The sequence below is a fragment of the Mustela nigripes genome, chromosome 7 (assembly GCF_022355385.1).
Source record: "Mustela nigripes isolate SB6536 chromosome 7, MUSNIG.SB6536, whole genome shotgun sequence".
NCBI lineage: Eukaryota > Metazoa > Chordata > Mammalia > Carnivora > Mustelidae > Mustela > Mustela nigripes.
The window spans coordinates 114,675,811-114,701,328 of NC_081563.1; the positions used below are offsets into that span (position 1 = coordinate 114,675,811).

General features: G+C 42.6%; 1 protein-coding gene across 2 annotated transcripts in view; it reads left to right on the forward strand.

The window, feature by feature from the left end:
* Positions 1 to 1,842: 1,842 nt before the first annotated feature.
* TM9SF4 (transmembrane 9 superfamily member 4) overlaps positions 1,843 to 25,518 on the forward strand; it is a 51,127-nt gene continuing 27,451 nt past the window's right edge. Inside the window, exons 1-2 of one of the 2 annotated variants that reach the window (XM_059406766.1) lie at positions 1,843 to 1,971; positions 22,018 to 22,131. In XM_059406766.1, the coding sequence (XP_059262749.1) occupies positions 1,957 to 1,971; positions 22,018 to 22,131 (129 nt within the window). In that variant the 5' untranslated portion in view covers positions 1,843 to 1,956. Of the gene's footprint in view, positions 1,972 to 22,017; positions 22,132 to 25,518 lie in introns of those variants that run through there. The other variant, XM_059406767.1, reaches the window with a different exon arrangement.

Genomic DNA, 25,518 nt, shown 5'->3' on the forward strand with positions numbered 1-25,518 from the left:
TTTGTTATCACGGTGGCTGTAAATGGAGAATCAAGATTAGAGGGGACAGGAGCAGCAAGCAGAAGGAAGCCAGGTAGAAGGCTGCCACCTCAAGGACACAGGATGGGGTGTGAAGCAAGGATAGCACAATGGATTGCTACAAAATAACCCTCAACAAATCATGCCCCTCACCGAATTCATGCCCTTGTGTGGTCCCCTACTACTCTGACTCTGGACTGACCTTGTGACTTGTTTTGACCAACAGAGTGGGGCAGAACTGATGCTGTGGGAGTTCTGAAGCTTGGGCCTTAGGAGGCCTTGCAGCTTTCACTCACCACCGTGGACCTGAGACCATAATGTGGAGAAGCCTTTGTTACTCTCCTTGGGCATGAGTGCCCCCATGGAGAGAGAAGCCTTGCTGACAGCCAGAACAAAACACCCAGACATAAGAGGCCACCATACACCCTACAGCCCCAGCTGAGCCATCCGCTGAAATTGCAGAAGAGATCCCAGGTAAGACAAACAGAAGGGCCCAGAATGCCAACCCACAGAGTCAAGAGAAATAATAAATCTGATCAGCCAGATTCAAAGGGAAGAGAACTAGAGTCTCCTCCTGATGGGAGAAACAGCACACTCATGTAAAGACAGGAGAACTTCTTGGAAGCCATCTTTGTGGACAATCCACTAGGATGGTACTCATAGGGAAGGACCAGAGTTCAATTGCCCCCTGCCAAGAGGTATGATTAGATAAGAGTCTTATGGATGGTTTTAGCATAATGCTAAGGACTGCAGCACACAGCAAATGCTCAGTAAGTGCTGATTATTTTAATCATTATTACTTTTTTAACAACTTTTTCAAACAGTCACTGATAGCACTGGTACTTTATCCACTTTACAGTGATACGTGGAATAAATGAACTTTCTGGTTTCACCAATTTGGTTTCACCAATTTTAACACGGTGACTCTTTGAGTCCCCTTTCTAAATATTGGAAATTTTCAAGGCTTGGGAAGACTGAGTGACTTACCCTGGTCACACTCTTAGCTAATCAGACCATGGTGAGGTCTTCCTCTACTAAATACACAGTTTTTCATTCGTTTCTTAAATAATTAGTGTATTGGGGCGCCTGGGTGGCTCAGTTGGTTCGGCTCAGGTCATGATCCCAGGGTGTTGGGATAGAGCCCCAGAGAACATCTCCTGTTCTGGGGAGAGCCTTCTTCTCCCTTTCCATGCTGCTCTGCCTACTTGTACTCTCTCTCTGTCAAATAAATAAATAAAATCTTTAAAAAAAAAAAAAAAGTAGTGTATTATATTGGGCTCTTGCCATCTATCCGAAGAAGTATACATATGTGTATAATGACAATTATTTATTGAATACATATTATGTAACATTATGTCATTGAATCCTCATCATAAACTTATTATAATCCCCTACCCATTTCGCCAATGAGAATAAGAAAGAGTACGGTTAAATAAAAGACAGGATCCTACCCTTACAGGGATTACAATCTATTAGAGAGGATATAAAGTAGTTAGATAAATAATTATATATTTAGTTACAAATTATTCCCGGAGTTGGACTGCTATTGGAGCCCTGGTACCAATCCCACTCATCAAATCAACGCAGGTAACCCTGGCAACGGGTCTTTCTGCCAATAGTAAAGATGGCGCCCAGAGAATCGGCGCACGTACGCACACGCTAGATACTCACAGTACAAGGGAGGGGCGAGGGAGGAGGAAGAGGCGGAGTTCCTGCCAGGAGTTAATATGGCTCCCTTAGTTACACCATCCGCTCGTCACCTAATCAGCGACCTCACTGCCCAGACCAAGCTGCAGATCAGGAGCGAAGTCTTCTCGCCCTTCCACTGACCACGACTACATGAGAGTTTGAAGCCAGACAGCACCCAACGGAGTTAAACTTCGTAACCAGGGAAACACCACTTCCGCTGACGTCATTACGGCGACACGTGGATCCAAGATGGCGGCAGCGATGGTGAGTGAAGGAGACTCTGGGAGCCAGAGCTGGAGCGGGGCCCTCCCGGGGATCCCAGGACCTTCCAGCGCCCCATGCCTGGCCCGAGCCACCTCCGGGACCCCTAGCTCAGGCTTGAGGGACGTCCCTGACTGGGCTTGTCTCTCCCAAACTCCCCCTCCCCGACCCTGGCCCCATACTCAGGCTTGTCAAGGCCCGGAGTTTTGGGGGAGGCACTGGGTCTGAGGAAAGGTCTCGGTTACTGTTTCCGCCGGTTCCTATTACTGCCTTGGTCTCCGCCTCTTGTCACCCCCTTTTTCTAATTCTCACTTCCCAGCCCCGGTCCCTCCGAAGAGCCCCCTATTATTCCCACCTTCGCTCCTCCTCCTTACGTCCAGACTTTGCTCTTTGCCTTCCGCCTTTCCATCCTGACCAGTCCGCGGATGCGACCTCACCTCTGACCAGCGTCCCAGCCCAAGCCCCGTCTCAGATCCTTTCCAGAGCCCTGTTCTCATGTCCACCTTCTACAACTGTTCCCACCGCGCACAGACATTGATTGCCGCTACCCTGGAACATGCCCTTACACCCCTCCCCCTCCATTTTCTATCTCCATACCCTTTCTAAACATTTATGCAGTCTTCTCTAAATCTGCCTCTCTCCTGGGGAGCTTTTATCCCATTGGTTCTCAAACTTCACTGTGCATAAGACTCTCGGGGTGTGTGGGGGGAGCCTGTTAAAAATGCAGTTTCCTGAGCCCCACTCCCAAAGTTCTAATTCTGTAGGTTTAGGTCATGACCAGGAATCTGCACTTTTATAAGCCCTCCAGTGATTATGATGCAGGTGATCTGTGAACTACGTTTTGAAAATCACCTTGTCTGGCTGCCTCTCCCTTGGGTGCCCCTGCAGGGCCACACAGTTCTTTAGGAAAATGGTTCATTAGAATGGATCTTGTTAGGATGGAGGCTCTGCGTGGATAAGGATGCAGGTGAGAGAGCTGTGTCTAGAAAGTGGGTCAGAACTTACTCGCTCCCATACAGAACCCTGGAAGCAGACCTAAGAGGGAGTGGCCTTTCTTGCAGAAGCTTAGCTCACATTCTGCTTGTCAAGAGACCAGAACCAGAATTGAAGTCACTTTGTCCAGAGTGATTTTCTAGATCTTCCTATATGTTGCTTCCTCAGCAGATAATCTCATCCCAGGAATGAATGCAAAGGAAAGCAAGGGAAAAAGCAGGCGACAATTGACTTTAGCCAAAGGCACATTCTTATTTAAATTCTTTGGTGTTGGTTTTCTTCAAAAAAGGGTAGGTTCTTGGCGACAATGAGTTTCCCTTCCTCTGTTAACCAACAGATAACATCCTTTTTGTTTGATGAGGGATTCATTTAGAACCTGAGGTTGCAAAGATTTCCCAGCCTTACCTGGTTTCTGTGGTCTCAGACTTCAGTTTAAACCATGAGTGATATGTTGAACCAAATTTTTTTCTGGACCACATTCAGAACAAGAATGGTATAAGAATGAAGCAGGAAAGGGGTACCTGGGTGGCTCAGTGGGTTTGGGCCTCTGCCTTCGGCTCAGGTCATGATCTCGGCATCCTTGGATCAAGCCCCGAATAGGGCTCTCTGCTCAGCGGGAAGCCTGCTTCCCCCTTCTCTCTGCCTGCCTCTCTGCTTACTTGTGATCTCTCTCTTTCTTTAAAAAGAAAAAAAAAAAAAAAAAAGAATGAAGCAGGAAAAGTCACACCCCGCCTTGCCATAGAGAAAAAGTTAAATAAAGTGGCATTTATAGCATTGCACTGGGTAATTCCTGCCCAGTTCCGAGGTTTTTAAGAGGTAGTAAGTTAGCAAGACATATTTCTGGCACAATTTGATTTAATCAACAAATACACAAGTGCCTACTCTGTGCCAAGAACAGGAGTGTAGTTGCGAAATAGAGGGTTAAGATGCCCAGCGTTGTAGAGCTTTTCTAGTCTGTGGAGACAGGTGGTGAACAAGTAAACAAGTAGATGAACGAGATAACGCTAGCTGGCAGTGAATGCTGTGAAGACAGCAAGGCGAAATGCTAGTGATTGGGGGCAATGGCGTGACAGAACTACTTTGGATTAAATGGTCAGAGAAGTCTTTTCAGAGGTGACATGAGTTGAGACCTGACTGACAAGAAGGAACCAGCAAAGCAAAGAGTGTTCCTCGCAAAGGAAATCGCAAGTGTAAAAGGACCAGTGTGGGAAAGAGCTTGGTGTATTTAAGGAACACAGAAGGCTGGAGGGGCTGAAGCACGGTGAGGGGTGGGATTGATACAGGATGAAACTGAAGAGAGGCAGGAGCAGCTGTGTTTCTAAAAGCACGCCTTTAATTGCCGTGGATCATCGTCTACAGTTCGCAGTCTCTGGGCTGCCTTTTGAAATAGACTGTTCCATTAGGGTGCTTCCCCTTCCCACACCTCCAGAACATTACATTAGGGGAGCCGACTTGCTTTCAGCCTGTGGAAGACCATGTCAAGGAGTTGGGATTTTATTGTAAGCTCAGTGGAAAGCACAGTGATTCAGTGTATGTTGTGTAACGGGAGTATTGCCCTGTGCTTTCGTGGTGGGTATAGTAACGGATTTTAAGAAACTGAGGATGTAATATATACATTACAGTAGTGAATTTATTACCAAAGGATTTGTGTAACAGGCAAAGTGAGATCACAGATAGACTTGAATTTGACCTGTGTCAAGCACTTCATTACACGGAAGTCAGAACCGTCTCCACACCCTTGTATACATTAACTCTTTCCCAAGCAGTGGGAGTGGAGGGTGGGGTAGATCTGCTTTGGGTATATGAGTTTCTGTGGCAATTCATACAGCCAGAGAGTGGGAACAAGCTGGGTTTTTGGATTGCCCTTTATGTTTTAAAAGTTAGGGGGCGCCTGGGTAGCTCAGTTGGTGAAGCAGCTACCTTCAGCTCAGGCCATGATCCCATTCAGAGGGAAGCCTACTGGTCACCCTCTGGCTGCCGCTTCCCTGGCTCGTGCTCTCTGTCTCTCCAATAAATAAAATCTTTAAAAAAGAAGAAAGTTAAGGTCATGGCTTCAAGTTTCTAGAGATAGTTTATGGGCTTTTCCCTCCCTCGCTTTTCTTAGTGGCCCTTCTTCCTCGGGGCATGGGCTGCCTGCCACCTGTCAGGTGTGTTAGTTAGCACAGTGGGTGTTTCCTAAACCTGCAGCGCAGGACTTCTCCCAACGTAGTGGGGGATTTAGTTGGTGTCAGCAGAAGTTCTCTTCAGTTTTCCTGCAGGATTTATTTGGTGTCAGCAGAAGTTCTCTGCAGTTGTCCTGCTTTCCTCCTACCGGGGATTTAGGTGACTTTATAAAGTTACAGGACACTGAGTTGATCCACCTGGGTCTTAGGTGAGAGGCAGGCTCATATCTCATTCTTTTTTTTTTTTTTTAAGATTTTATTTATTTATTGGATAGAGATCACGAGTAGGCAGAGAGGAAGAAGCAGGCTTCCTTCTGAGCAGAGAGCCCAATGTGGGGATCGATCCCAGGACCCTGAGACCATGGCCTGAGCCAAAGGCAGAGGCTTTAACCCACTGAGCCACCCAGACGCCTCACATATCTCATTCTTTATGGAAATACTGAGCAGATGGCATATGCTTTGGGGAATATAATTTTGGTGGAACATGGGAAGTGTCCTCTGAATACAATTTGTAGGCATTGTAGGATTCCGGAAACCTCCATTTGGAGACTAAAACTGTGTGCTTCTGTCAGATCTATTATTGTCCATACTGTCTGGGTTTTATCTTTTTCCTTTCTTTGTTGGATATAATTCATATACCCCAAAATTTACCTTTTTGAAGTAGACAGTGTAATGGTTTTTCACATAGTCACAAAGTTGTGCAACCTTCACCACCATTTACTTCTAGAACATTTCACCACCCAAAAAGAAATCCTTTAGCAGTCACTTCCCACTCCACACTCTCCTCAGTCCCTGGCAACTACTGATTTCCTTTCTGTATAAGATTTGCCTATTCTGGACATTTTATATAACTGGAATAATAGAATATGTGGTGTTTTGTATCTGGCCTTTTAAATTTCTTTTTTTAAGACCGTGTAATGTTCTCAAAGTTCATGTTGTAGCATGAGTTAGTACTTCATTCCTTTTAATGGCTGAATAATATTCCATTGTGCAAACACACCACATTTTGCTTAGCCTTTCATCCGTTGGTGGACATTGGGACTTTTTTTCCCCCTACTTTTTGGCGGTTGTGAATGCTACTGTGAATATTTATGTGCATGTATGTGTTTCTTTGGGAACACATATTTTCGGTTCTCTTGGGCATATACCTAGGAGTAGAATTGCCAGGTCAGTTGACAGTGTTCTGAGATTATTTTGGTTTGATCCAGTCCAGGGCTAGGTAAATGGACTGAATGACCAAAAGACTCATTTGAGCAGATGGAGGCAGGGCTAGGCAACCCCCAAATCCCCAGTCAGAAGCCTAGGAACTCTTTTTCATGGCGAGGTCTGGGCAGTAGAGGACTGGAACAGGAGGCAGGAGGCCTGCACTCTGCCACCAGTCCCATGTGTGGGCAGTTGTCATCTTGTCTGGGCCTCACATATGGTTTGGGAGTCAGCAGTGTAGGGCTTAGTCCCAGCACGACACTGATCACCATGTGGCCTGGCGCAAATCACTTTGGCTTTTTGGTCTGTAGCCACATATGTCATAATATGAAATGAAGGTTTAGACTTGATGGTTTCAAAACTTCAGATTGAAAATTCTGTTGTTTTGAACACTCAAATTTAAGTTTGTTTTCCGTGGTCATAGTTTCTGTAGTCTTTCCAGGCTGCCTTCTATTGGTTGTGCTGTCTCTTTGATCTCTCCAGTTGCCCTACTGGCATGAATTCTACAGGAGCCACTGTGTCCTTGGAGCTAAGGCGCCAACACCAGGCCCTGGCTCAGATGTGTTTCTCTGAGCAGTCCCTTTAAAGGAGGGCCTTCTTGCTCTCAGGAAGTACAGAGGAGGCTGAGACAACATTAAGTTGCCTCTTGGTTTCTCTTTTACAACTTGGACAAAAGTTCCCCTTTGATCTTGGCATTAAAGAAACAAGTCGCAGAATGTCGGAGAAGGTTGAGTTTTGATCTCTGGGCACTGGCAGGAAGGTGGGAAGGACCCAGGATGAGCAGGGCCATCTGGCCTCAGACGAGTGATAGCCACCTGCCACCGCCCAGTCTGCTTTGATCCCTGAACCATTTGCTGACACTAGTGTTTCCCAAATAGGGAACTATTGGGGGACATCCAGGACTTCTCAGTTTCATCTCAGTCCTCTTCATTGCTTCCTTCTCTACCTTCCTAACGTGATTTCTCACCTATGCCTGAGCATTAAACTGACAGGTCTCCCAGTGTCTGAAGTCCCCAGGTTTTGTATTCAGAGGATATGCTAAGTGCTCCTAGCAGTTCTTAAAAAACAAAATCAAAGCACAAGTTGGAACTGAATTCTTAAGGCAATTTAGAAGGGAGTTTGGGTGCCCTGGCAAGTCAATTACCATCTCTGGGCCTCAGTTGCTACTTATAGTACATTAGATGCTGTAAGTTCAGCAGTCTGTGGGACACATCTTAACGTGTACTTGATTTGGGGTAGGTTGGTTTGGTTTGGTTTGGTTTGGTTTGGTTTGGTTTTGACTGGCACCGGACCTAAATGTTTTTGAGTTGGTTGCCAGCATTTAATTGGGAGATATCACATTTAAAAGCTTCTGGGGTTTCATTTTCTCTTGAGATTTCGGGCCCAGATTCCCTGTCAGGGGCATTCCCCACGCAGGGCCCAGCTCATTGCTTCCTCCTCGGGGCCCTCCTGTATCACTCTGGAGCAGTCTCACCATTTAGGTCACTTGCAGGGAAGGTCCTGGTAAGTGTTTGAATTTGCAACCCCTGTATAAGATAGTCTCTTTATAAAGTGTTTCCTACCCTGATGTGCTGATTCAAAAGCTGGTAAAGGTGTGTGGTAATCTCCCACGTGACCTAACTTCAAGGGGAAAATTTCTGCTCAAACGATGCATTTCAGTTGATAAACCATATGCCCATCCAATATTCCATGTGATGCTTTACAAAAGCCCATTTTGCAGGTGGAGAAACTGAGGCTTGGTCTAAGGACCTGAGCTAGCATCCAATACTGTGATTGCCGCAGTTAACCATTTTAAAAATCTTTGTGAGTGTGTGGTAAAATATACATACAACAAAAGGTATCACTTTTAAGTTTTTGAAATGTACAGTCCGGTGGCTTTAATTGTATTCACGCTGTTGTCCAACCCTCACCACCATCCATCTTCAGAACTTACTGTCCCATACCGAATCAGTTTCCTTACTTTTGAAATGAGGGGTGACACTGTCCTCAAAGAATTGGTGTGATTACTAATAAAATACGAGATGAGAGCGCCTGGCACAAAGAGAACTCTCTGTAATTTTTCTCTTCCGAGGTTTGAAGTATTCCAAAGGCAAACCATGTAAGCCCGTTGCTTCAGCTAACTGAGCGTTCTTTTGCAAATGCCCAAAGGGGAGAGGGAAGTTGAGTGCATTTATTGTGTTTTATTTCTGCCCTTTCTGGCCTCAGGGCTTAGGTCCCGTTGTCTGTTGCTTGGTGACGGTAGTTATAACTTTCCCTTGGACTTCTGCAGCCCGCTGCTAGTTTTCCCTACCCCCAAAGAACAGCTTGGAGTCTTTCTATGTGTCTCTGCTCAGCGGCAACTCTGTATCTCTGGGCTCTGAAATACAGGCTACATTTTCAGTCTCCTGTGTCTAATTTGGTTCTCTCCCCCATCTTTTTCTTTTTCTTTTTTCCTCTGTGACTTCTTTAGCTCCATGGGGGCTGCTTGTAAGTGGTCCTGAGCTGTCATTAGTCTTCTTGCATGTGTGGTTGAAGTCTAGGGGAGCTCTAACTGATTGGGTAATTGATTTCAGTTAACTGTTGGCAAACTGTGCCCCACAGCCTTTTTCTTTCTTTCTTTTTTCTTTTTTTCTTAATCTGGGGACCAGTTACTACATGGTCTTAAAATGGTGACAGTGCCTCTGAGAAAGAAATAGAAGAATCTAGCTTACTGTTTAGAAAGCTGATGCTTTTGCAGCAGGAAACGTGTGGATAGGAACCAGGAACCAGAAAGGCTGGTCCAGACAGGCCAGACTCAATTGCTAAGTGATGCTATTTATGGGAAAGAAGACTGCAAGGCAGGGGACTCCAGAAGAGAAAAGAAGGTTAACTTCTGCCCACAGAGAAATGTGAGTGAATGAACTAATTTTTAGTTCACAGGAGGAAGCTTTTCTTTTCTTTTCTTTTTTTTTTTTTTTAAAGAAGTTTCATTGTTCACACCTTTTAAACCAGATGGAGCAAATTTTAGGAGATGAGGCATGCTTTTTAGTCCTAGCAGTTCATTGCTAGGCTGTTGGGAGAGTTTTTTCTGCAGGCTCAGCCTCCCGAGAATAAACTAGATAGGGAGGGCAAGACCTTGATTCTTGGGTCTCTTGAGCTTTGTAACTTTCCAGGTCACCCATATCTTTGCCATTGATGGGGTGTTAGATTACAGCATGAAGGGCTTCTAGATTGCTATCACCTTGCTTCTTGACCTGCAGCCTTTGCTGTCTCCTGACTTGGAAACCAAGTGAAACAAAATAATGTTGAATGGGCTGGTTCGCATTTTAGGACTCCCACTCCTTTCTTGGCTCTGAACAGGCATTTGCTAAATACTTAATTGGCTTTTCAGACTGAACTTCGCATGAAAGTTCTTATGATCAGTTGAAAACTAAAGGAAGATACGAAGGAATTTCCCAAGAAGCAGGTATTTTGCTACTCCACAACTTCCTTACAGAAACGAGCTATGGGTCAAACATCTTCTATCAGGCTGTCTGGGCTGCAGAGATAAAGAAGTGAAGAAGTTACAGGAAGTTTGAGCTGGTTATTTATTTTTTTTTCAGGTTTATAAAGGTGTCATTTAATACCATAAAATGACTGATTTTAAGTGTATAGTTCAATGACTATAGTTCATTAATTTGTCATTCAAATGACTGATTTTTTTTTTTAAGATTTTATTTATTTATTTGACAGACAGAGATCCCAAGTAGGCAGGGAGGCAGGCAGAGAGAGAGGAGGAAGCAGGCTCCCTGCGGGGCGGAGAGCCTGATGTGGGGCTCGATCCCAGGACCCGGGGATCATGACCTGAGCTGAAGGCAGAGGCTTTAACCCACTGAGCCACCCAGACACCCCCAAATGACTGATTTTAAGTGTCTCTCTCTCTCTCTCTGTGTCAAATAAATAATTAAAATCTTTAAAAAAATTATTCCTAAATATCTTAATCTTTTTGAAGGTATTATAAATGGAGCTATTTTCTTAATTTAATTCAGTTAAATTAGTTCAATGAATATGCTTCATTCAATTTTAGTGAATGTATAGACTTGTGCAATCGTCATCTCAGTGACACAAAGTTTAGAGCATTTCTGTCACCCCAACAGGTTCCCTTACAGCCAAGGGGTTGATACTTGGAGTCAGTCCCTGCTCCCACACCAGCCAACCACTGATATTTCTGTCTCTAGATTTGCCTTTCTTGGGCATTTCACATAAGTGGAATCATACACCATATAGACTTTTGCATCTGGTTTCATTAACTTGGCATACATTTTATCGGGTTCATCAGTGCTGTAAGAGGAATTGGTAGTTCACTTCTTTTTATTGCTTAATACTATTCCATTGGATGACTGTACTGCATTTTGTTTCTCCCTTCACCAGTTGATAGGTATTTGGATTGTTTCCAGCTTTGGACTTATTGATCAAAGCAATTAGGAATATTCATGTACAAGTCTTTGTATGGAGAACTATTTCCTCTTCTCTTGGGTAAATGCCTAGGATTGGAACTGCTAGGTAGCATGTTTAACTTTTTTTTTTTAAGATTTTATTTATTTATTTGACAGAGATTACAAGTGGGTAGAGAGGCAGGCAGAGAGAGATGGGGAAGCAGACTCCCTGCTTAGCGGAGAGCCTGATATGGGGCTCCATCCCAGGACCCTGGGATCATGAAAGGCAGAGGCTTTAACCCACGGAGCTACCCAGGTGCCCCTATGTTGAACTTTTTAAAGATACTGCCAGACTTTCCCATGGCTATTCCACTTTATATTCCCATCAGTATGTAATGAAGTTTCTCCATCTTTGTCCACACTTGTTACTATGTGTGTCTTTGAGGTTAGCCATTCTCATAGATGTGTGCCGTGCCTCATTGTGGTTTTGGTTTGCATTTCCCTAATGACGAATGATATTGAATACCATCTCATGTGTTTATTACCCAGTTGTATACCTTCTTTGGTGAAATGTATATACAGATCTTTTGCCTGTTTTTTAAATTGGATTGTTTGTTTTATCAAGTTGTAGAATTTATTTTTTTAGGTCTTATTTTTTTATTTGAGAGAGACAGAGAGCACAAGTAGAATAAGCAGCAGAGGGAAGGGGAGAAGCACACTTACCACTGAGCAGGGAACCCAGCACAGGGCTCGATCCCAGGAACCTGGGATCATGACCTTAGTCAAAGGCATTTAACTGACTGAGCCACCTAGGTGCCCCTGTAATAATTTTTTATGAATTCTGGATACAAGTCCTCTGTCAGATATATGATTTACAAAGATTTTTCTTCTAGTCTGTGGCCTGTCTTTCATTTTCTTTTTTTTTTTTTAATTTAAAAAAATTGAAGTATAACTGATATACAATATATTAGTTTCAGTTGTATAACATGGTGATATGATGTTTTATATATGTGAGAAAATGCACACATAATACATGTTAGAAAATGCATAGAAATGTAAGTGTAGTTATTCTCTGTCATTATATATATTATAATATTACAGTATTTTTATTGTATTTTTTATGCCATACTTTACATTCTCATGACTTTACTTATGTGCTTTTTTTAAGATTTATTTATTTATTATAGATAGAGGGAGAGCACAAGCAGGGGGCACGGCAGGCAGAGGGAGAGGGAGAAATGGGCTCCCCACTGAGCAGAGCACCTGAAGTGGGGCTTGATCCCAGGACCCTGGACTCATGACCTGAGCTGAAAGCAGACGCTTAACCAACTGAGCCACCCAGGCACTCCTAGACTTATGTTATAGCTAGAAGTTTGTACCTCTTAATCCTCTTCACCTATTTTGCCCATCCCCCCAGCCCACCTCCTCTGGCAACCATTGGTTTGTTCTCTGTATTTGAGTCTGTTTCTGTTTTGTTTATTCATTTGTTTTGTGGTTTAGATTCTTTTTTTTTTTTTTTAAAGATTTTATTTATTTATTTGTTAGAGAGAGAGAGAGAGTATGTACAAGCCAGGCAGAGGGGCAGGCAGAGGCGGAGAGAGAAGCAGGCTCCCCGATGAGCAAGGAGCCAGATGCCGGACTCCATCCCAGGACGCTGGGATCATGACCTGAGCCGAAGGCAGCGGCTTAACCAACTGGACCACTCGGGTGTCCCTGTTGTTTAGATTCTATGTATAAGTGCAATCATATGATATTTGTCATTGTTGAACTTATTTCACTTAGCTAGCATAATATCCTCTAGGTCCCTGTCTTTCATTTTCTTAATGATATGTTTTGAAGGGTAAAAGTTTTAAATTTTGATGAATTCCGTTTTATCAGTTTTTAAAATATAGATTGTGCTATTGGTGTTATATCTAAGACATCTTTACCTAACTCAAGGTCACAAAGATTTTCTTGTAACTGTTCTTCTAGAAGTTCTGTCGTTTTTGCTTGTCTATTTAGGTCTAAGATACATTTTGGTTAATTTTTGTGTGTGGTGTGAGGTTCCTTTTGCATGCTGCTACCCAAATGTCCAATAACTGTTTGTTGAAAAGGCTGCCCATTCCCAATTGAATTGCTCTGGCAACTTGTTGAAAATCGATTTACTATAAACATACAGATTTATTTCTGGACTTTTAATTCTGTCCCATTGATCTTTATGCATATCCATACCATACTGTATTGATTACTATAGCTTTATAATAAGCTTAGAAATACAATAAGCTTAGAATTTGTTATTTTTAAAAGTTGTTTTGGATGTTATGGGCCCTTTGTGTTTCCAAATAATTTTAGGGTTGACTTGTCAGTTTCTATAAAAAAGCCTGCAGAGCTTTTGATAGGGATTGCTTTGAATCTGTTTGGGAAGAATTGCCATCCTATCCATATTGAATCTTACAATCCATGAAAATGGAATGTCTCTCCAGTTACGTAGAACGTTTTGTAATTTTCGGCATACCAGTCTTTTTTAAAAATTTATTCCTAGGGACACCTGGGTGGCTCAGTCGTTAAATGTCTGCCTTTGGCTCAGGTCATGATCCCAGAGTCCTGGGATCAAGCCCCACATTGGGCTCCCTACTTGGCTGGAAGCCTGCTTCTCCTGCTTGTATTCAATGTCTCTTTCTCTGTCAAATAAATAAAATCTTTAAAAAAGAATTATTCCTAAATATCTTATTCTTTTTGAAGTTATTATAAATGGAGCTATTTTCTTTTTTTTTTTAAAGATTTTATTTATTTATTTATTTATTTGACAGAGAAATAGCACAAGCAAGCAGAGTGGCAGGCAGAGGGAGAGAGAGAAGCAGGCTCTCTGCTGAGCAGGGAGCTCGATGGAGGGCTTGATCCCAGGACCCTGAAATCATGACCTGAGCTGAAGGCAGCAGCTTAACCAACTAAGTCACCCAGACACCCCGGAGTTATTTTCTTAATTTAATTTTGGGGTTGTTTGTTGCTAGTATGTGGAAATACAGTTAATTTTTATATGTTGATCTTATAGTTTCTGACCTTACTCACTTTATTAGTTCTAGTAGTTGTTCTGGATATTCCTTAGGATTTTCTGAATATAAGATATGTGATCTACAAATAAAAGCTGCTCACTTTTTTTCAGTATGTGTGCCTTTAATTAATGAATTATTTGCTTCAGTTCACATTATTTGCATTTATATAGCACAATGTTGTATAGAAATGGCAAGAGTGGGCATCTTTGCCTTGTCAGTCATCTTAGGGAGAAACATTTAGTCTTTGACCATTAAATATGATGTTGGCTGTGCGTTTTTTATAGCTGCTCTTTATCTGATTGAGGAAGTTCCTTTCTAAATTTGTCCGGAGGTTTTTTGTTTTTGTTCGTTTTTTTGTTTTTAAAGATTTTATTTATTTATTTGTCAGAGAGAGAGAGAGCATACAGGCAGAGTGGCAGGCAGAGGCAGAGAGAGAAGCAGGTTCCCCGCTGAGAAAGGAGCCTGATGCAGGACTCGATCCCAGGAGCCTGGGATCATGACCTGAGCTGAAGGTAGCTGCTTAACCGACTGAGCCACCCAGGCATCCCTGTCCGGAGATTTTATCATAAATATTTGGACTTTGTCAAGTGCTTTTTCTTTGTGAAGATTGTGTGCTTGGTCATTGCTGGATATGATTTGCTGATATTTTGTTAGGGATTTTTTTCATCTGTGTTCATGAAGACTATTTGTAAGTTTCCTTTTCTTGTGATGTCTTTGTCTGGCTTTGGTATAGAGCTAAAAAAATTTTTTTTTGATAAATGAGATTATACCATACACACATTGCTGTGCATTTTATTTAGCGTATTCTTTATAACTTACGTTGGCAGTGTTTTGAAAATAGTTCTGAGGGCTAAATTAGTATAGAGGGCTAAATTGCTCTCCCGAAACTCTGCCAGGTTACCTATATCTTGTATATTCAGATTTTTTAAGGCATTGTAACTCTAATAAGTAAAAAAATCAGATGCCCTTATTTTAATTTTCATTTTTTTAATTATGACTGATGTTGACCATCTTTTTGTGTTTGGCCTTGTGGACTTTTTTTTTTAACTGCCTATTCATATTCTTTTGGCTTATTTTCCTTGGTTGATTTATTTTTTTTTTTTAAGAGATTTTATTTATTTATTTGACAGACAGAGGGATCACTAGGCAGAGAGAGTGGGGAAGCAGCTCCCCGCTGAGCAGAGAACCCGATGAGGGGCTCGATCCCAGGACCCTGAGATCATGACCTGAGCCGAAGGCAGAGGCTTAACCTCCTGAGCCACCCAAGTGCCCCCCTTGATTGGTTTATAAGAGCCCTTGGTATACCAAAGGAATAGGCCTTTGTCAGGTGTGTGGTAAATATTTTTATCCAAATTGTGTTTTTCTTTGTCTTTGATGTACATATTTTTAAAATTTTCTTCCTTCTTCCTATGTATCCTTTTTCTTTATAGTTTCTGGAGTTTGTTTCATTCTTAGGAAATTTTCCATGTCAAGATTGTTTATTTTTTTATTATTACTAACATATAATGTATTATTTGTTTCAGGGGTACAGGTCTGTGATTCATCAGTTTTATACAACACACAGCACTCACCACAACACATCTGCTCCCCAGTGTCCATCACCCAGCTCCCTATCCCCTCACTTCCTCCCCTCCAGCAACCCTTGGTTTGTTTCCTGAGATTAACAAGATGAAACCAGAGAGGGAGACAAACCTCAAGATCATTTAAAAGTTTATCTGGATTGGGGTGCCTGGGTGGCTCAGTCAGTTGAACATCTCACTCTTGATTGTGGCTCAGGTCCAGATTTCAGGGTTGTGAGATCGAGCCCTGCATCAGGCTCTGCACTGGGTATGGGGCCTGCTTGAGATTTTCTCTCTTCTTCTCTCTCCCCCACTTCTTTAAAAAAACAAATAAAATAAATTATTTAAAAGTAGATCTGTATTTGCTTCTAACACTTCTGTTTCAGTTTGTATCTTTAAGTCTTTTCTGTCTTCTCCAGTAGCAGTTTGGATAGCTCTGTATTTTAACATTTAGTAGAACATAATCATCAATCAGTGTTAAATGCCATCATTATCAGGATTCTCGCTACCTGCTTATCATCTTTTGATGCAGCTCACCTGCCTGAAAAGAGCATGCCTGTTCCTCTGCCTTCTGACCTTGGGCAAGTTATTTAATCTCGGGGTTTCGGGTTAATTAGCAGTCATCCATGAAATGGTGACAGCAGGCCCAGGCAGTTGTAGCTGTGGAAATGCTGCAAGTCAGCATTTGTAACTTGGCACAAAGTAGGGACTCCTAAATGGAAAGGACTGTGTGCCACAGGACCTTGTTCTTACTTGGCTAGTGCTCAGTGACTCTATGGCTTCTTGTTGCTTTCTTGTGTTGTTTCCCACCAGGGTGAGTATTATCCTCATTGCTTTATCTTTTTGTTCTTTTGGTTTTTGTGTCCGTACCCGTGCTATTGGTTTGAGACTTTGCAACAGAAGCCTGTTGGGATCTTTGAGGATTTGCTTTTCGTCTCTCTGCAACCTGAGCTGTCAGGGAGCAAGGCCTTCAGCTGCCAGGGCAGCATCTCTCTGCTAAGATTGAAGGATTTGGTTTCACAAGAAGGTAGAACTGGAGTAAGTTCCTAGATTGAATTGGCCTGATGACTACAGGAGATTGTAATCCTCTGCCCTGGCTTCAAATCACATATGCAATAAGGCAAAAAAGTCTGGTGTCTGGCTTTCTGGAAGGGAAATTTTTTTGATTAGGAAGAAATAATGATGTCAACTATGGGCTTTTCATATATGGCCTTTATTGTGTTGAGGTAAGTTCCTTTTATACCTTTTATGTTGAGAATTTAAATCACGCATGGATGTTGAACTTTGTCTATAGAGATGATCATGTGGTTCTTTTTCTTTCATTTTATCACTGTGGTATATCACATTGATTGATTTGCTTATGTTGAACCATCCTTGCATCCCAGGAATAAATCCCGTGTGATTTTGGTGTATCCTTCTTTTAATGTGCTGTTAAATTCAGCTTGCTAGTATTTTACTGAGAATTTTTGCATCTGTGTTCATCAAGGATACAGGATGCTAGTTTTCTCATGGTACCTCATAAATTGAGTTCAGAAGTATTCCTTCTTTTATTTTTGGAAGAGTTTAAGAAGAATTAATATTCTTTATTGAACATTTGGGAGAATCCACTTGTGAAGGGAGGTCTTAGATTACTGATTCAAACCCCCTTTTTTATTGGTCTGTTTTTTGCTTTCTGTTTCTTCTTGATTCCATTTTGAGAGGTTAAATGTGTTTCTAGGAATTTACCCTTTTCTTCTAAGTTACCCAATTTGTTGCTGTATAATTGTTTATAATCCTTTTTATTTCTGAGGCACCTGTCACAATGTCTTCTCTTTCATTTCTGATTTGAGCTTTCCCTCTTTTTTTCTCATTGGTGCTACTAATTTTATTTTCGTTTTGTCTCATTTGTTGATTTTTATCTTAAAAAAAAAACAATTCTCTTTGTTGTAGGGTTTTTTTTTCCTATTTTTAAAATTCTCCTTTTTATCTATTTTTGCCTAATATTTATTATTTCCTTTCTTCTGCAAACTTTGGGCTTCGTTTGTTATTTTTCTGGAGCCTTGAGGTGTGAAGTTATATTTTGGGGGATTTATTTTTTAAATGTAGTTCTTTACTCCTAGTACTGCTTTTGTTGCATTCTGTAAGTTTTGGCATGTTATGTTTTTATTTTCTTTTGTCGGAGATACCTTTAAATTCTCATTTAATTTCCTTTTTGACCCAGTGGTTGTTCAAGACTGTGGTGTTTAATTTTCGCATACTTGCCTGTTTCCCATTTTTGTTATTGATTTCTAGTTGTATTCCAGTGTGATCAGAAAAGATACATGGAATGATTTTGGTCTTTTTAAATTTGTTAAGACTTATTTTGTGAACCTACCATGTGATCTGTCCTGGAGAATGTTCTGTGTGCAACTGAAAAGATGTGTATTCTATCAGGTGGAAGGTTCCATATGTTTGTTAAGTCCATTTGGTCTGTAGTTTTTTTGAGTCAGCTCTTCATGGATTTTTCTGTCTGAATGTTCTAGCAGTTATTTTAAGGGGGATATTGAAGTCCCCTACTGTTACTGTGTTGCTGTCAATTTCTCCCTTCAGATATGTCAGTATCGGCTTTATACATTTAGGTGCTCTGATGTTGGGTATGTATATATTTATAACTCTCATCTTCCTGTTGAATTGATCCTTTTGTCGTTATATGATGACCTTTTCTGTTTCTAGACACAGGTTTTTTTGTTTTTGTTTTTGTTTTTAAGATTTAATTTATCAGAGAGTGTGTGTGCACAGGCAGAGGGGCAGCAGGCAGAAGAAGCAGCCTGATTCGGGACTTGATCCCACGACTCTGGACAGACACCCAAATGAACTGAACCACCCAGACGTCCCCTAGACACAATTTTTAACTGAAAGTCTATTTTGTCTGATACAAGTTTAGCTACCCCCTGCTTTCCACTCACATGGAATATCTTTTTCTATCCCTTCATCTTCAGCCCATGTGTGTCTTTAGATCTGAAGTGAGTTTCTTGTAGACAGCATATCACTGGATCTTGTTTTTTTATCCATTCAGCCACTGTATGCGTTTAGATTGGGAATTTAATCCACTTATTTCCCAGGTTATTCTAATATGCATCAGGTTGAGAACCACTATCCTAGATGTACAGATAAGGTATAGGGATAATAAATATTCTCAAGGAGTCTCAAACTAGGTCCTCGGAGGTGGAAAGGTGGGAGGTATCAAGAACTCCTTAAATCTGAGGATTAAAAAAAGATCATTCTCGGGCGCCTGGGTGGCTCAGTGGGTTAAGCCGCTGCCTTCGGCTCAGGTCATGATCTCAGAGTCCTGGGATCGAGTCCCGCGTCGGGCTCTCTGCTCAGCGGGGAGCCTGCTTCTCTCTCTCTCTCTCTCTCTGCCTGCCTCTCCGTCTACTTGTGGTTTCTCTATGTCAAATTAATAAAAAAAAAAAAAAAAAAAAAAAAAAGATCATTCTCAAGGGGATACAGCAAAGATTAAGAACCAAAGTAGGGGCACCTGGCTGGCTTAGTCAGTGTAACATGTGACTCTTGATCTCAGGGTCATGAATTCCAGCCCCACATTAGGCATAGAGCTTAGTATACAAACAAGCCATAGCAATCAATCTTATGTGAGTGTCTGGTTTTATATTTTTTTAATATGAAATTTTATATTTTTGTAAATATAAATTTATATGTATATGTTTCTTTTTTATATTTATATAAAAAGGGGGGATTTTCATAGAGTGCAAATTCCTCCCCCAAAAGTGTTCTAATTACCCCTCTAGCCATCCAGGAATATCAAAACCATGACATTTTAATATCTAAATCTGACAGTGTCGTCGTGATACAATCATTAATTCTAAACTGAACTTCTGGATTGCTTTTGGTTGACAGCTTCCATTATTCAAAGATTTTTGTAGCACATAAGGAGATAACCTTTGCCATTTTTCATCTGTTGATTCTTCCTTTAAGATCATTTGATCTCTGGTTTGTTGATCACATCTTTGTGTGAGAATTATCTATTTTCTGCATCATTTTTCAAAAATTCAGAATTGCGTTGTTGTTGTGTTTTCATTTTTTAAAAAACAAACGTATGGCAGTTAACGCCGGTACTGCGGGATTTGTTTTACTTGCATTTTGGTTAACTGGAATCTATGTACAAAGGGGACAAGGCTTATTTCTCTCGCTCCAAGCAGTCATATTCATATTTCTGAAGACTGACCAGGGAGGCCTAGCACAGGGTTCCAAGGAGGGAGGGCCAGAATCTTCTGACAACAGGTCAGTTGGAGGAAATTATCTGATTGAGGAGATCAGATGCTGCAGCCAGCCCATAGTCAGCAGGCTTTCCATCTCAGAAAGAATAAATTCTCTTTGTTGTTGTTGTATTCAGGGAAAACCCATACTACTACTAAGCCCTTCCCTTTGTGAATATGTAAAATGCCTCTGGAGGGATTTTAAGGGAACTGGTGATAGCAGTTGTCTATGGGGAACCCAAGTGGGAGGAAGATTTCTTTTTCATGGTATACCCATTTGTACTGTGTTTGAATTATTTACTGTGTATGTGCTACTTTTCCAGAACGTTTTTAAGCTAGTTTTTTTTTTTTTTTTTAAAGCCTTGCCTGCTTGTAGTTATGTAAGATGTTAACATTAGAGGAAACTGGGTGGAGAGTCTATGGGAATTCTCACAATATTTTTGCAGCTCTTCTGCAAATCTAAATTAATTTTAGATTTTATTTATTTATTTGACAGAGAGACCACAAGTAGGCAGAGAGGCAGGCAGAGAGAGAGAGAGGGAAGCAGGCTCCCTGCCAAGCAGAGAGCCTGATGTGGGACTCGATCCCAGGACCCCGAGATCATGACCCGAGCCGAAGGCAGCAGCTTAACCCACTGAGCCACCCAGGCACCCCTAAATTAATTTTAAAATTAAAAGTTTTTTGGCGGGGGGCTTCTGGCTAGTTCAGTCAGTTAAGGGTCTGCCTTGGGCTCATGTTCCCAGGGTCCTGGGATTGAGGCCTGCATGGGGCTCCGTGCTCAGCAGGAGCCTGCTTCTCCCTCTGCCTCTCCCCTGCTTGTGCTTGTTCTCTCTCTCAAAAATAAATAAAGTCTTTAAAAAAAAAAAAGACTTTGACCAAGCTATGTATCTACAAAAAGTGCACCAAACTCAGAACCTTATACTGTTAAAGCCAACTTGTGCTTCTGGTAAAAATGCAGATGAGTTTACATGCAAGCCCCCTGAGTGATTCTAACTCCATGTAACACTGAGTTCCAGAAAGAATCATCGGAGGGAGAGAGAGTGTGTGTGTGTGGAGTAATTTGAAGGATGGAGGGGATGTGAGGGCGAGGTGGTTGGAAGGCTGTGGCCAGTGTCCAGTGGGCAGAAACAAGGGTCTGAAATGCTGTAACATTCGGGGGTGAAGAGAGAGTGGAGATGCAGGAGCACTTGTGAGTCTGGGATCTGGGTGTCTGGATAAGAGTTCCTTGTTCACACCAGGTACGGAGAGAGAATCGGGAAGCTCTTCTGGTTCCTTGAGGGGGAGAAGCATGTTGCTAATGAAGGGAAAGAGAGGTTTTGATGGAGTACATTTCTTGAGGCCAGTAATTGGTCTGGTCTTATCTTGAATTTCCAGGTGACTAAGCTGAATGCAGTTCATTTACTGAGTGCCTGCTGGGTGCCAAGCCCTGGGGACACACAGTCCCTGCTCCCACAGAGATCACATTTGAGTGGAGGGCGACAGACTGCACAAGTAAACAAATGCATATTGTACATGATAAGATGATGTACATGCACATTGTGCATGTATGTAGGGAGGTCCATGAAAAGAAAGTATAAGAGTGAAGAATGGAGAATGGGAGCCCCGAGGGCATTATTTTAGGTCGGATTGGCAGTGAAGGCTTCCCTGAGGACCTGATATTTCAGAGAGACCTGAATGAAATAAGGAATGAGATTAGCCACACAGGGATCTGTAGGAAGGGCATTCTGGCAGAGGGAACAGTAAAGGTGATGGCCCAGAGGGGTTGAGAAGGACTTGCTGACAAGAGACAACAAGAAGGTCAGTGTAGGGCGCCTGGGTGGCTCAGTGGGTTAAAACCTCTGCCTTCAGCTCAGGTCATGATCTCAGGGTCCTGGGATCGAGTCCCGCATCGGGCTCTCTGCTCAGCGGGGAGCCTGCTTCCTTCTCTCTCTCTCTGCCTGCATCTCTGCCTACTGTGATCTCTGTCTGTCAAATAAATAAATAAAATCTTTAAAAAAAAAAAAAAAGAAAGAAGGTCAGTGTAGCTGGGGCTGAATGAGGAGGAGAGTGGCAGATGATGTCAGTACAATCCGGAGAAGGCTTGTAGGTCACATAGGAGCTTCCTAACATCTTGCTATATAGAGAAAAGGGAATTGGTGGAACATTATGGAGCTTTGTTTCCTACTAACTATACTGGAGAGTGAGCCAGTGTGAAAGTGAGCCAGTGTGAAAAGGTGAAAAGAACATTGAGCTGGAAGTGGGGAGCTGTGGCTACCCTGAATTACAGTCTTCCCTTTTGTCCCCATGTTAATTACTTCACTGATTTTGTGACTCGTTTCTGGAAGTGCAGAATCAGTGCCTTGCGGGACTCTTGGGGGCGTTTGGAAGACAGCACTTACAGAGCGGGGATGAGACTGGGTCAGTTAAAGCAGGTGTGAAGGTCCTATGACTTGATCTGCCCCAGAAAGATGTTTACTTTCCCCCATCCCAACTACAACCTCTCTTCTTCCAAGCAGGACTGGTTGCCGTGGTCCCTGCTGCTTTTCTCTCTCACGTGTGATACACGTGCCTTCTACGTCCCTGGGGTTGCTCCAATCAACTTCCACCAGAACGACCCTGTAGAAATCAAGGTAGGTGCTGCGCCAGACTGTTGGAGCCTCCGTGCTGGGCATCGTGGCTGGAGGACCCTGGTGAGATGGTCCTGTCCTTCCCATGCTTGCAGAGAACAAAAGCCAGGGCCAGCCACCGTGGCAAAACGCGGGTTTGCTGCCTGGTTCCTGGCTGGATGGGGAGTGCCCGCGGGAGCCCACAGTTCAGGAGCTCTGCCCCTTCATCTCTCTCTTCTCCTCTGCGACTTTGCCTGATTGAGTGTGTTCTCGCTCTGTGTCCCTCTCTTTCTCTTCAGCTCTGGCTCTGGTTCTGGTGCTTTCCGTGTCTGTGTTATTCACTCTCACCCTCACGTGTGTCTCTGTTTCTAGGTCTGTGTGTTTGTGTGTCTGTCTCTCTCAGCCTGCCTTCCTGTTTCCTCGGCTCCATCCTCCTCTCTGTTCCCAGCTTCTCTCCACATGACTCAGATTGTCTGTGCATACACAGCCTGTTAGGGCCTCTGTGTTTTCACTTGCGGTTTCTGCCACCAGCTGGGCTCTCTAGTTTGGGTTTTCCCAACTGCGTCCTCCCTCACTAAGTGGTGGTACATGAGATGATTTTAAGAGATGAGATGACAAATACATTTTATCTTAATACCTGTTTTCTTTTAATTTGTATTAAGAAAAATAGCTGCTACTTCAGCTCGTGATTTTATGGCTGCTGTTGGTTTTCCATTTTTAATGGTGATACAGTATTAGCTCCTTAAATAAATGTATTTCCCTAAAAATGAGTCGGAACCAAATACATAGTAGAATCAATGGTAAGTAGATGAGGCACACTGGTGCGTGAACAAGTCTAGAGAGAAACCATCCAACCAGGCGCCTTTGCTTCTCAAGCTCGATGCCCACTGTGGGTCAATCAACGAGCAAAGGTGGGGAAGGAGTCACTTAAAAAATGGTTGATCAGGGGCAGTGGGCAGGCTGGCACCTTGATTAATGGCTCTTTAACAGTGTGTTGGTGGCCTTCTCAGAGCCCCAAGCAGGGATAGGGGTTGGTGGTGGATTTTCTTGGATCTGGTTTCCCAGGGCACAAACTCTAAAGTGGGGATCCGGTGCAGTTTGGCTGGGTAGGCTCTGAGGGTTGCCACTTGGGAGGGTGGGAGGGAAGCAGGACTGAGCAGAGGGAGACACAGAGCCATGGTACAACAGATGCCCGTGGAAAGCTCTGGAACTGGAATGGCCGGCCCTTTGGATTTGTTCCAAATTGAAACAAGAGGACTGGTTCTCTGGATCCCTCCATGAACCAGTCACTGGATATAGATTACCACAAGGGACAGGGCATAAATTTATACAAGGGCTCTCAGCCAAAAGGACGCTCCTCTGTCATCACCCAAGTATAACCACTTTTAATACTTCAGTATTTTTCTGTGTTTTTTTCTCCCCTGTACAGTGTTTTTAGGGTAGGACACTTGGCATCCTCTCACCTCTCTAAACCCCCAACTACTTGACTACCACACTGTTCCCCCCCTTGGCAAAGTAATGTGTAGTTGAAATTTTTAAGTAGTCCTTCGGACCCTTAGGGATTGTGTAAAAATGGCTAACAGAACTTACAAGGTTATGAAAATAAATTCTGCTCCTTAAATAAACATACATTTCTTGCCTCATTACTGTGTTGAACCACGTCTTTACTGGTCTGTGCAAAAGCAAAGCAATAAGATTGTGTGAACATCGAGTTTATCTTCCCCTGGGCCTCACAGTGTTCAAAAGGAGAAGCAAAAGATGATCACAAAGGACCAGCCAGAGGAGGTGCCATCACGTACATGCCCCTGTGCTTGCTGCCACATTTTAGGTATTAGCAAAATGACAAAATTGCTACATGTCATGCTTATTTGGGGCATCACATATGAGCAACTTGTGATTATCTGGAGGGAATTAACCAGTGAAGAGGAAAAATATGTAAATAATATATTTGCTTAAAGGAAAAAATGAAAACTGCTAGGAATCAAGTTCTAGAAGAGCTGGGATCTTCTCTGTCCCAATCATTGCTGTGTTACCAGCTCCTAGTATGCAGCCTGGCAGGGTGGATAAGTATGTCTGAGGAGTGGCCATTAAAAAGCATCTGCATTTAGGGGTGCCTGAGTGGCTCTGATGATTGAGTATCCAACTCTTGAGTTTGGCTGAGATAATGATCTCAGGGTTGTGGGATCAAGCCCTGTGTCAGGCTCTACACTCAGTGTGGAGTCTGCCTCAGATTCTTTCTCCCTCTCCCTCTGCCCCTCCCCCAGCTCACTCTAAATAAATACATACATAAAACATAAATAAAATCTTTTTTAAAAAGTTCATTTAGAGCTAAGCAGTAATTAATGAGTAAATGCAACATTACATGTGTTTCATTATTGTGAGCATATCTCTTCCTCCCAAATCAGACTTGTAACCTTCAGGAAAAGTAATTAAAGTAACATTTATTGAGGGTTATTTACATACCAGACATTATGTGTGACTTAACTCAGATGCCCCCCAAGAACCCTCTGAAGCAGATACTGTATATTTTACAGATAATGGAAATCAAGGCCCAGGGAAGTAAACCACCTTGTTCGAGGTGATGTGGTGAGGCTTAGTCTTTAACTGCTCCAGCTCTGACCTACTGCAGTACCCTTCCTCACAGTGCTTCTGCCAAAAGCCCCCCTATCCAGAGCAAAGCTTGTGGCACAGGGAGGAGAGGGTGGCACTGGCTTCGGGGCCTGCCAGGCTGGGGGTCTGAGAGGGAACACTTTGGGTCGAGGGGTAGGAAGGGTGAGGGAACATAAAGTTAGGACTCAGTCTCTCTGTAACGTGGATTTTTTTTTTTTTTTATCCAGAACGAGAGAATTTAAGAAACAAAATAACAGGCTGTTACAATAGACACTAACTTTTTGGCCATTTTGGCTCAAGCAGTTTATGAAATGCTTAATAGTAGTCCTCAGTCCCTTCGTCCAACATCTAAAAACCTTTGAAACTCAGTTTTCTAAGCTTTCATTGACAAGACTTGGCCTGAAGTGTTTGACTTTATTTATTCCCCTTATAATGAATATTTTTGCATTTCTTTGCACGGTCATTAAATATGGGGTACTGTCCCAGACGCAGCTGGGGGGTGTTGTCCGTACTGCCTTTTAAAAATCAAAAAATATTCCTAGTTTCCAAAATAATGAGTTTTAAATAAGGATTGTGGACCTGGATTCTAAAAAGTATTTAAACTTTTTTATTTTTTATTTTTTTTTTTTAAAGATTTTATTTATTTATTTGACAGAGATCACAAGCAGGCAGAGAGACAGGCAGAGAGAGAGGAGGAAGCAGGCTCCCTGCTGAGCAGAGAGCCCGATGCGGGGCTCGATCCCAGGACCCTGGGATCATGACCTGAGCCGAAGGCAGCGGCTTAACCCACTGAGCCACCAA